The sequence below is a fragment of the Mustela nigripes genome, chromosome 2, assembly GCF_022355385.1.
Source record: "Mustela nigripes isolate SB6536 chromosome 2, MUSNIG.SB6536, whole genome shotgun sequence".
Lineage (NCBI taxonomy): Eukaryota > Metazoa > Chordata > Mammalia > Carnivora > Mustelidae > Mustela > Mustela nigripes.
The window spans coordinates 1,190,562-1,201,003 of record NC_081558.1 but is presented as its reverse complement, the minus strand read 5'-3'; the positions used below and the strand labels follow the sequence as shown (position 1 = coordinate 1,201,003).

Below are 10,442 nucleotides of genomic sequence, written 5' to 3'. Positions count from 1 at the left end.
TGCTTTCATTTTCCTTTATTTTTTTTAAAAAAGCCCCTAAACTCTATGGCTTCCAGGAAGCGTCAGAGAAACCGAAGTGCCGTTTCTGTACACGGTGTAAAGCAAGGCCTAGACGCACACCCGCTGCCAGGCCGGCCCCGCCGCTCCAGCCCGAGGACCAGCGCAGGCCCTCTGGGGACCTAGGGGGACGGCTCCCGCCAGGGCTGCCCAGCCCGGACGCACCCACGGGGCTGGGACCAGGCTTTAAGGCGCTTGTCTCCTGCCGCTGCACCGGGGCGTGGAGCCCGGCCGCGAGGAGCCCGCGAACGCCCGGGCACAGACCTCAGCCCCAGTGTGAGCAGGGGCCGCCCCTAGGGCTCTGGGCCCTGGACTCGGCTCCACGAGCAGCAGCGGCAGGAGACCCTGCGGGGCTGTGCCCGCCCGCCCAGGCTGGGCTGCAGCATGTGGTCGGGGCCTCCCCCACCCCGCCTTCCCCTGTGGCGCGGGGAAGCCCAGGGTGGGCTCGCCCCCGCAGCGATGCCCACGGTGCCCCCTCGAGAAAACGGCCTTTGGATCGAGGGAGACAAGCTGAACTTTATGAGACTAACAGGGCGGGCGGCGCGGGCGGCCCACTACTCACTCCGGCGGGCGGCGGCCCCGCCGCTTCTTGTTCCTCTGTCACTGCTCTCGGAGGGAAGGACTAGACACGGGTGTAGGAACGTTCGGCCAAAGTCTCGTGTGAAGGAAGTGAGCCCGCGAGGGGCAGGCGGGCAGCTGGCCAGCCCTGCAGTCTGTGTCCTGGCTGCGGCCGCGCTGCGGGGCCGGACTGCCCCCCGGGGGGCTGTGGCAGGAGGGGTTGGGGCGCCTCGGCCCCAGGGTCACTTGTGACGCTGCACCGCTTTTCTCTTCCTCCTCTTGAAGAAGCAGCAGCACCTGCACGGGGAGGGCAAGGGGACAGGGACATGGGGCATGGGGTGGGAAGGAGGCCCGAGGTGCCCCCGTGCCCGGCTGCTGCCCAGGGCCTTACTTGGTGTCGTCGGCCACCTCCACCTCCGCAGGCGCTGTGATGGGGGCGTTGGAGTGCCCGGCCGTGGGGTCGTCCGCGTTCAGCTCCCCGTTGGTGGAGTTCAACGCCTGGGTGGGGGCGCAGCAGGCGGGTCAGGGGGGCCCTGCCCCACCCCCCCATGTCGGGGTCGTCGGCCCCGCCCCTCACCTGGTTTTTGCTGTGTGGCTGGGCTTTGTCCCGAGGCTGAGGCTGCGAGGGCAGGTCGGAGTGGACCGTGCCGATGGGCGTGGGCTGCAAGGGGTGCGGGGCGCACTGCTGAGGCCGCCCACCACGCGCCCGGGCCCCGCCCCCTGCCCCCGCCCCGCCGCCCGGGGCCCCGCCCGCCGCAGGAACCAGGACTCTGGGCCGGCGCCCACGTACCAGGGGCTTCCCCGCCCAGTCGTACTCGTAGTCGAACACGAAGCCGCTGCGGTCAAAGAGGTCGGTGAAGAGCTTGCGCAGATAGTCGTAGTCCGGCTTCTCGAAGAAGTCCAGGCGCCGCACGTAGCGCAGGTACGTGGCCATCTCCTCTGTGGGGAGCCGGCGGGGGCGCGGGGTCAGCGGGGCGGGGCGCGGTCAGCCGGCCCGGGGCCGCGGGGCGGGGGCGGCCCTCACCTGGGAAGCTCTCGCAGAGCACCTCGATGGGCGTTGCCCGCTTGGTGTCCCCGATCTTCTGGTAGCGCTCCTTGAGCGTGTCGGCCTGCGGGGACAGCGGTCAGCCGAGCCCGCGCCGCCGGCCCCCGCCCCCGCCCCCACCCCCGTGCCCACCTTGAGCCCCTGCCAGGGCAGGCTGCCGCGCAGGAAGTACATGAACATGTGGCCCAGCGCCTCCAGGTCGTCGCGGCGGCTCTGCTCTGCGGGGGGAGAGCAGGTCAGCGCGGCCCGCGCACCCCCCCGCCCAGCCCGCGCGCCGCTCACCCTTGCCCAGGTGCGTGTTGATGCTCATGTAGCGCGCCGTGCCCGTGAGGCTCTTGTGCTCCCGGTACGGGATGTGCTTCTTGGTCTCGGGGTCGATGTACTCCTTGGCCAGGCCGAAGTCGATGATGTGGATGGCATGCTGCCGCTTGCTGCCCGGCCGGCCCACCAGGAAGTTCTCGGGCTTCACGTCGCGGTAGATGAGGCTCTTGGTGTGCACGTACTCCATGCGCGTGATCTGGGGCCGGGGTGGGGGGCGGTGAGGGCCCCCCGCCAGCCGGCCCCCAGCCCTGAGCCCTGCTCCGCCCGCCCGCGCGCCCCCAGCCCGCACCAGCTGGACGGCGATCATGAGCACAGTCTTGAGCGTGAACGTGCGGTCGCACAGGTCGAACAGGTCCTCTAGGCTCGGCCCGAGCAGCTCCAGCACCATGGCGTTGTACTTCCCACACGGACCGAAGTAGTAGACCTGAGGGACGCCCTCTGCAGCGGGCAACACAGACTCCTGTGGGGCCTGCGGGGCACCCTGGGCACCGCCCCGCACTGCGCGCGCCCGGCTCCGGCCGTACCTGCGGCGTTGAGCTGCTTGTAGAAGCGGTACTCCAGGTGCAGCTGGGGCGCCCGCGACTTGATGGGCTCCTGGGAAGGGCAGGCGGACATATGGCCAGGTGACCCCCGCCCCCCACGGTGTGCAACACTGCCACCCAGGAGACCCACGGGGCCAGTCTGAGCTCAGGTGACAGCCCCCCCCCTGCATGCCCCCCCCCCCCCCAGACTCTCGGCTGGTCTGAGCCCGGACCAGGCGACGACACAAAAGTCCCAGACTCACCAGTTTAATAGCCACGTACTCATTTGTGTAGAGATTCTTCCCTGCAGGAGAGACGAGCGTCAGAGCCGCAGCGCCCCGGCAGGGGGCCCAGCGGACCCAGGGGCCTCCGGGGGCCACCTCCGATTCCCCGGCAGACCCCCTTGAGCTTGGCCACGTCCTGGGAAGGAAAAGAACGCCTACACGGCCCCCTGCCCCGCCGCGGGTGGCCCCATCGCCCCCCCATCCTCGAGGTCCCCCCGGCAGGCGGCCCTCTCCTCCCGCCACCAACCAGGCCCGCCCACTCAAGCAGGCCGCTCCCAACTCCTCTCTAGGGACTCCTTCCTGCCAGCACACCAGCTCGCTCCAATCTCTCCCATCTAAAAAGACAAAGAGAGAAAACGTAGACCCATGGTGACCCCAAGGCCCCTCTTCAGCTCCCAAGGCAGCAAAGCAGGAGAGAGCAGCGTTCCCCTCAGCCGGTGCCATCTGACTGCAGCAGCCCCTCGGGGCTCCCGAGAACACCCCCACCCCCTCCCCCCCTGCCAGCCGCTCGGCCTCTCCCCAGGACCAGCCCCAGCGCAGTCCACACCCCCGCCCCCGCCAGCCCATCTCCTTCCGTCCGTCCCGCCAGCAGACCCCAGCCCTGTGGAGCACAGCCCCCTGGCAAGAAGCCACGTGGAGAGGCCTGTCCAGGTCCTGTCTTGCAGGGGACTCACCGAAGGGGCTCCACCCCGGCCATCGGCGTGGGGAGCTCCCTCGAGGTGCAGAAAGGAATGAGGCCCCAGGTTCCAGCAAGACCCTGCCCACAGCGGCTCTGGCTGCCTTCCCAGCACACCTGGGGCTAGGATCTGTGTGCCTCACAGGTTCGAAAGAGCCTGGGGGAAGTGGTCTTCCCGAGCCCATCACTGACCCGCAGGACCTCCAGAAGCCCATACAGAAAGAGCCCACACACCCAACCCCAGAGACCTGCTAACATGTGAGTTCCAGAACCAGCCACAGCCCAGGTTTCACCTGCTAGAAACCCCAGATGGGGCTACTGGAGAGCCAGCCTAGCCCAGCAGCTCAGGGCTTCTGTCAAAGGGTCCCGCACCCTGTGGCTCCGAAGTCGGGTGAGCTGCGGCACCACGGAGGGCTGCCCGGTGCTCGGCCCCACTCCCCAGCCCCTCTGGGAGCCACTGTGCCGCGGGGAGCCGGGCTGCCCTCTCCCACAGAGCAGCTCCTCCCGGCACGACCCTGGCCTATGCCCTCGGACCGGCCTCACGGGACCCGGAAGGCCACGAACATGGCCCCACACGGTATACCTGCTCCTCCGGGAGGCCGCGCGTCTGTCCCGCTGTCCCGGAGGAGGATCCGCTGTGGGGAGAGGCCCCAGCTTACTCCCCCCATCATGGTGTCACCCGCACCATGCTGTCCCTGTGAACCAGCTCCCAGGCTGTCGCGGGGGCTCTCCCGGCCCACCAGCCCCTCCCCCAGGTCCCCGCCCCATCCCAGGCGTGCTCCGGGTGGTCTGTGGCACCAGCGGCCTCCGCGATCCTAGGGCCTTGTTCCCAGGGGCGGTTCGAGAGTCCACAGGTCCACTTCCCTGACACGCTGCGCAGGCCCTCAGGAGAACCCGAGGAGGGGACACCGGACCCCCCAACCGCCAGCCGTCACGTGTGAGGTGACTTCTCATGGGGGTCTGCAGTTGTCACTGGGAACGCGTGACAGCCTGTCCGAGTCACTCTGCGGGCCCCTGGCAGGCTTCGGCACGCGGACAACCGGCAGTGTGTTTCCGTTTTTCTTCTCCAACTGTTGCCCAAAGAGAAAAGCTCACTTCTGATGGCGTCTCGAGAGACCACGTGGCCGCCACGGGCCTGTGCCCGCGCCGTGCAGGGGCGCCCAGCCCGCTCTCTCCATGTTTTCCCGTCTTCGCCGTGGCGGGCCATGGTCAGGAAGGGGTGGACTGCGAGACCCCGTGTCCTGGCAGACCCTGTTCACACCGCAGACGACCAAGAGGCTTATCGGACGCTCTCTTGAAGCCCCGCTTCCTTGTTTTTGATGAAAACTAGCTTTTGCCTCTTATGTTCTTTCTTCAACGTTTTACGAGAAGTCTCAACATAAACGGAAGCGCCACACGGGGAAGACCCACATCCTCGGGCCCCAGGTGACCTCAGTGAACCTGCTCCTTACCCCACTGAATGGCCATGCACCTGTCACCAGATCATCTCCTTTATTTACTTATTTTTAAGATTTTATTTATTTGAGCGAGAGCGAGCACAAGCAGGGGGAGCAGCAGAGGCAGGGGAGAAACGGGCTCCCCACAGAGCAGAGAGCCCGCTGCGGGGCTCGATCCCAGGACCCTGGGATCATGGCCTGAGCCGGAGGCAGAGGCTTCATCAACAGAGCCCCCGGGCGCCCCACCTTCCTTCCTTCTAGTAAGAGCAGAGCCCTGCGAAGCAGCCGCAGCAGCACCCGCGGTGCCTGTTTTCACTGGAGGCATTTCCCGGGGATGCACGCACCCGCCGGGCCCACGCGATGCGTTCGGGCAGACATGGGGTGCCTCCGGCTCCACACGGACGCAGCAGCCCGCCCGAGGCAGCGACCAAGGGGCACCACTGTGCCCGACCCCCCTTCCCGGCTCCAGCCGTGTTTCTCCGAGGATGCCGGCGGGCTCCCAGGGCGCTCTCCCACGCACCGCAGGGCTGGGTACCACGCCGAGCCGCCCGGCCCGGTCCGCTGCTTGTGCTGAAACGTGGCGTGCGACTCACGTGTGGCGCCTTCACTCGTGGCCGCTAAGGCCGAGTGCCTTCTGCGCCCCATGGCGACTCTCTCCACGCCTGCCGTTTCTAATGTGGTGTCTCCCCGCCCTCCCAGCAGAACGGGGCTCCGGCTCACGGCCCCGGGTCAGGACTCGCACGCCCCGCCGGCGAGCTGGCTGGGCACCCCTCTCCTGCCCGTCTGGACTCCCAGCGTCTTTTTACACGTGTGCGACACCGGGACTCTGTCACACAGTGCTTGGCAGCACCACCTGTCTGTGGCCTGTCTGTCCACGCTCCTAACCGGCTTCCTTGTGAAAACACGGGGTCTTTCCAAAGACTTCAAAGACAGAGCGAGCAGGCAAGCGCCCGAGGGGGGAGAGGGGCAGGAGAGTCCCCAGCGGCCGCTCGCGGAGCGCAGAGCCGGACGCGGGGCTCGATGCCACAGCCCAGAGATCATGACCCAAGCCGAGACCAAGAGTCAGACGCTCAACCAACGGGGCCAGCCAGGCGCCCCTCACAGCAGGAGTCTTTAACTCTGAGGGTTCTGACCCTTTACAGTAACTGACCACTGGGTCTTGCTGAAGAAACTGGCGTCTGACCGCCTGCATGAGCCCTGAGACAGCCAAAGTCCTTGAAGGCCAGAGTGAGTGGAAGGTGAGCGTGTGCCCATGTGCCCACTTGTGTCTCAAGTGGGGAGTCGCACACAGCTGGAGGCGGTCAGGGCCTTGGCCTCAGAGGGCCTCACCAATGTCAGCGGAGTCACTGGTGCTCCCGAGGGCGGCGAGCAGAAGGAAGATCCGTGGGGGCCACAGGAGGCTGCAGCGGCCGCCATCCGGGTGCAGAGGTCCCCTGAGCTCCCCCGACCCCTGGCTAAGAAGCCAGGACGCCCTCGCCACGGGACAGAGGTGACTCCAGCCCGAGTGAGGTCTGCTCTCAGCCGAGTGCCCGCCCCCAATGATGTCAAGATGAGCCTCCACGGCAAAGGGTCACACAGACGCCCAACGCGGCGGAGAAGGCAGTGCCGGGGTGTGCGGGACACGGCGAGCGAGGCGGCGACTAGGAAAGCGGAGCCAGAGGTGCTGGGCGCTCGGTGTTGAACAGTCACGAGGACGCGTGAGGCTCAAAGGACGAGACGGGGACACGAACGCGCAGATGGGAAACTCCGAGGGGGAAACGGGGCGTCCAGAGAAGTGAGAAACGCCGAGCGTGGAAGGAAACCTCCCCCCCCGCGGCTCCGACGACAGGCCAGACGCGGCGGAGGGAAGGAGGGTGAACGGACAGATGCGCAAGACCGAATGGGACGGGAGCAAAGGGGGGCCCCGGGCCCTGGGAACACCCGCCGCCGCCTGGGGGCCCCGCGGACAGCGTGAGCACCTCGTGTGCGCCGCGGGGTCGGGGGACGCAAAAGGCCCGAAGACGAAGGCAGGAAGGAGCCGGCCAGAGGACCGAAGCGGCTCCGATGTACCGGACAGGAGTCACGCAGGTCTGCAAAGCGCACTCAGTCCCACGGACAGACACAAAGAAATCTGCCCTGAACCACGCAGAATCGAGGTCTGAAACCAGAGGCAAAGTGAAAACCTTCGAGTTGCCCGGAAAAAGGACGCACGACGGACAGGAGGGCAGGAATCATCGGGAAGTGCACACGGAGACCAGCCGGCGTCCCCGAGCGCGCTCCAAGCAGAGTCCGGACAAGCCTGAACTCGGACAGGGCCGTGGGACTCCCGGGCCCTCGGACGCTGCCCACGGGAGTTTAGAAATGTCGCCGTGCCTGCGGGGGCCAGTCTGGCAGTTTCTCGTCCGCACATAGCTTGTCCACGACCCAGTGCTTTAACAAAACATCTGCACACGACTTGGGGAGGGCGCACGGAGCGTGTGCACCACAGCGGCGGGAATCTGTGTGCAGCTGCTCGTCCCCGAGTGGGAAGACGGGACAGGGACAACGGGGCGTGGTCACAAAGACCGACAACCAGCTAGCTACACACGCAGCAGCAGGGACACGCAACACCATGCGGGCAGAAACCCGGCACAAAACACCAAGCCCCTCAATTTGAAAAAGGCTCGAAGTCCAAAACTGCGGCACCCCACAGCCCCGACGCACCCTGTCCTTAGTCTGTGCACACCCGGACTGTGAGGCTGCCGACCCCAACACCCCAAAAGATAGGCCTGTGTAGCCCCCAGGCTGCAGGCCAGCACTGGGCCCGGTCTGTGTGAGCACGGGTGTGCACACACGCACACGCTAACAGGGCAGCGGGACGGGGACAGGGTGGCTCCGTCTGGGGTCGGCTGCGGAACAGACCGCAGGCTGTTGGGAGGGCCGGACGCCGCTGCCCTCTGCTCTCTGCCACAAGCTCGGCAGCCTCGGTGCCCGAGTGGCACATGCACCGGCCGTTCGAGCTCAGCACCAGCCCCACCTGCCCCCTCAACCAGCACACAGAGATCGGACCCCAGCCCCGACAGTCTGCTCGTTCACAAACCCCGAGCGCTGGGCTTCCTAGAGCCACAGACAAGCAGTGACACTCCACGGCCCAAGCCCAGTGCTGATGCCTCGAGCAGCTGTGCTGTGCCTCTGGCTCTGAACGGGCCCCCCAGCCTCCCAGGGCCACTGGCTGGGGGAGGGCTCGGGCTCTGCCTGCGGCTCCAGGGTTCAGCGAGAGCTGAGCATACATCTCACCGGCTAATGCCCCTGTCCCCGCCAGCTAGAAACTTCCACGTGGGCACACAGCTCCCCGACTGACAGAAACACAGGTCAGGTCGAGGCTAGGGCTCCACGCGTCCGGCAAAACCTCCCCCTTGGAGGAGGTTTACCTGCATTCCCAGGCCCAACCATCTGTAGCCCCCTGGGAGTGGGGGCCGTAGCCCCATCGGGCAGCCTCCCCCTCCCTGTGCCCCAGAACGTAACAAGGGGCTCACCTAGCCGGAGTTCCCCGAAGTTGCCACAGCCTATCTTCTTCCCGACCCGGAAGTTGGGTCCCACCATCAGGACCCCTGAGCTGGTCCCCGAGCTCCGGACGCCGTGGCTGGTCCGGCCGCCGGCCTTGGACATCCTCCGACCCTCCTCCGACTCCCCTTTCCCGCCTTTCTTGTCAAAATCCATAAGTTTGTGGTACCCTGGCCTCTCCACGGTGACTCTGCTGCCGTGCAAATCCCGGGTCCGGGCAGACCTGAGGCTGCGGCCGGCTCTTCGGGGCTAGTACACCATGGTGGCCCGGCGGGCTCCCTGCTAGTGAGACGCGGGCGCTTGCCAGGGCCCGGCCGTGGCGCTCATCTCGGTGGCCTCGGGGTCGCATGCAGGGGGAGGACACATTCTGTTGACAGGTCCCGCCGCCTCAAATCTCGTAGCTCCCAGCTGGTAGAGAAACAAAGACAGGGGTTAGGAGGCCACAGGTGTCCACGACACAGTCCCAGACTGGTGGGGGGACCCACGGGTAGCACCACGAGAGGCTTGGGCAGTGAACCCACACGCTGGAAAGACTTCTAAAGGTGAGAGTGCGACCCACGACTTTCTGGGAGACAGGAGTGCAGTGACTCACGCCCCCCTGTGAATGCCACAGGTCAGGCTGGTGGGGGGTGGGCTCTGTTGAGGGACCCCAGCCCCATGACTCGAGGGCAGAGCCCCTGGCAGAGGAGGTGGCCAGTCACATGACTGAGGCCTCAGAACCCCAAAGCCAGCTATGGAGCCCCAAGCCTGGGTGCAGAGAGACCAAGGCTGATAGACCCTTACCACGGACCTCGGATGCCTCGGGGCCGTCCCACCGAACCCCCTGCACCCCACCCTGAGCTGTGCAGGTGGGCCTAACCACGCAGAACTGTGGCCTGTGGTCAGGCGGGGCTGGAGGAAACCTTGACCCTGGCAAGGCTTCACTCGGTCCGCAGCTGCCAAAGCCGGCACAGGCTGTGTGCGCCACTGGAGTGGGCCCAGCCTCGGCCGGAGGGACTACGCGGGAGCCCTGGAGGGCTGAGGAGGAGGGTGGGTACCAAGCAGCGCCCAGGATACAGGGAGGAAGGGGCCGGCCACCCAAGCTGGCTGTGGCGAGGGGCAGGTACCCACAGAAACCACCCCGGCCAGCGGCCTCCAGCCCCGTGTCCCCAAGGCCCTCCCAGACCTGCGCCCACCCAGCAGACTCAGCCAGACCCGGCCTCTCTCTCCAACCCCGCCAACCGCTCACACCAAAGCCAAAGATCTCCTCACAGAGAAAGCACCAACTCCGCCAGCCAAAGCGCCCCCCTCTCAAGTCAGGGTGGGGCGCCCGGGTGCCTCCGGGGGCTGATGGAGTGTGACCGAGGACACCCAGGTCGTGATCCAGGTCGTGAGCGAGGCCCCTGCGAGCACCTGCCCTGGGGGCGGAGCCTGCTTGACGTGCTCTCCCCCACCCCCGCCCTCCCCCCGCTGCAGCCTCCGGGCGCTACCCAGCTCACACCCATCAACGTCCAGTACTCAAGGCCTGCCACACCCGCCCGGAATGTCCACGCGCGGCTGACGGGACCAGGTGACGGAAACAAGGCAACGGGACACAGTGGGCTCACCGTGGAGGGAGGCAGCCGGCGTTTTTAACAGAGTGGGCCGGGGCTGGCAGGCGGGACACGGAGAGAGCAGGCTGCTTCCCCGGGGCCAGCGCTGCTGCCAGCTCTCCCGGGCAGGGGCGCCGGCGGCACAGATGCTGCTGCCTCTCCCTCGGGGGGGGGGGGGGCTCCAGCACCCCTGCTCCGCGATGGCCCAGGGCTGTGGCGCGCACACAAGCGTGCACACCCACATCACCCAGAAAGGCGAGCTGCCCTGGGAGCCTGGGTGGGGCCTGCTCGGGTCCCCTGCCCCCGCGGGAAGGAGCTCAGGCCAGTGGGGAAGGCCCAGGGAAGGCCCCACCCGCTCTGGGAACCCTCCCTCCCTCCAGCAGGCCCGGGAGGCCGGAACCAGCGGGGTATGCTGGGCCGCCCAGTCAGCAACAGGGCCCAACACGAAGAA

At 67.2% G+C, this 10,442-nt stretch overlaps 1 protein-coding gene across 3 annotated transcripts; it reads right to left on the bottom strand.

Annotated features, from left to right (window-relative positions):
- CSNK1G2 (casein kinase 1 gamma 2) lies at positions 1 to 8,849 on the bottom strand. Of its 3 annotated transcripts, none has more exons than XM_059388542.1 (11): positions 8,393 to 8,849; positions 2,766 to 2,806; positions 2,506 to 2,575; positions 2,271 to 2,419; positions 1,943 to 2,177; positions 1,793 to 1,878; positions 1,640 to 1,724; positions 1,406 to 1,554; positions 1,193 to 1,276; positions 1,007 to 1,113; positions 1 to 912 (listed from the first exon to the last, which is right to left on the bottom strand). In XM_059388542.1, exons 1-11 carry the CDS (start codon positions 8,574 to 8,576, stop codon positions 858 to 860), a joined length of 1,245 nt encoding a protein of 414 aa, XP_059244525.1. In that variant the 5' UTR covers positions 8,577 to 8,849; the 3' UTR covers positions 1 to 857. The 3 variants fall into 3 exon arrangements, with proteins under 3 accessions (XP_059244525.1, XP_059244527.1, XP_059244526.1); XM_059388544.1 differs by having other exon boundaries at positions 8,590 to 8,740; XM_059388543.1 differs by lacking the exon at positions 1,193 to 1,276.
- Positions 8,850 to 10,442: the final 1,593 nt, after the last annotated feature.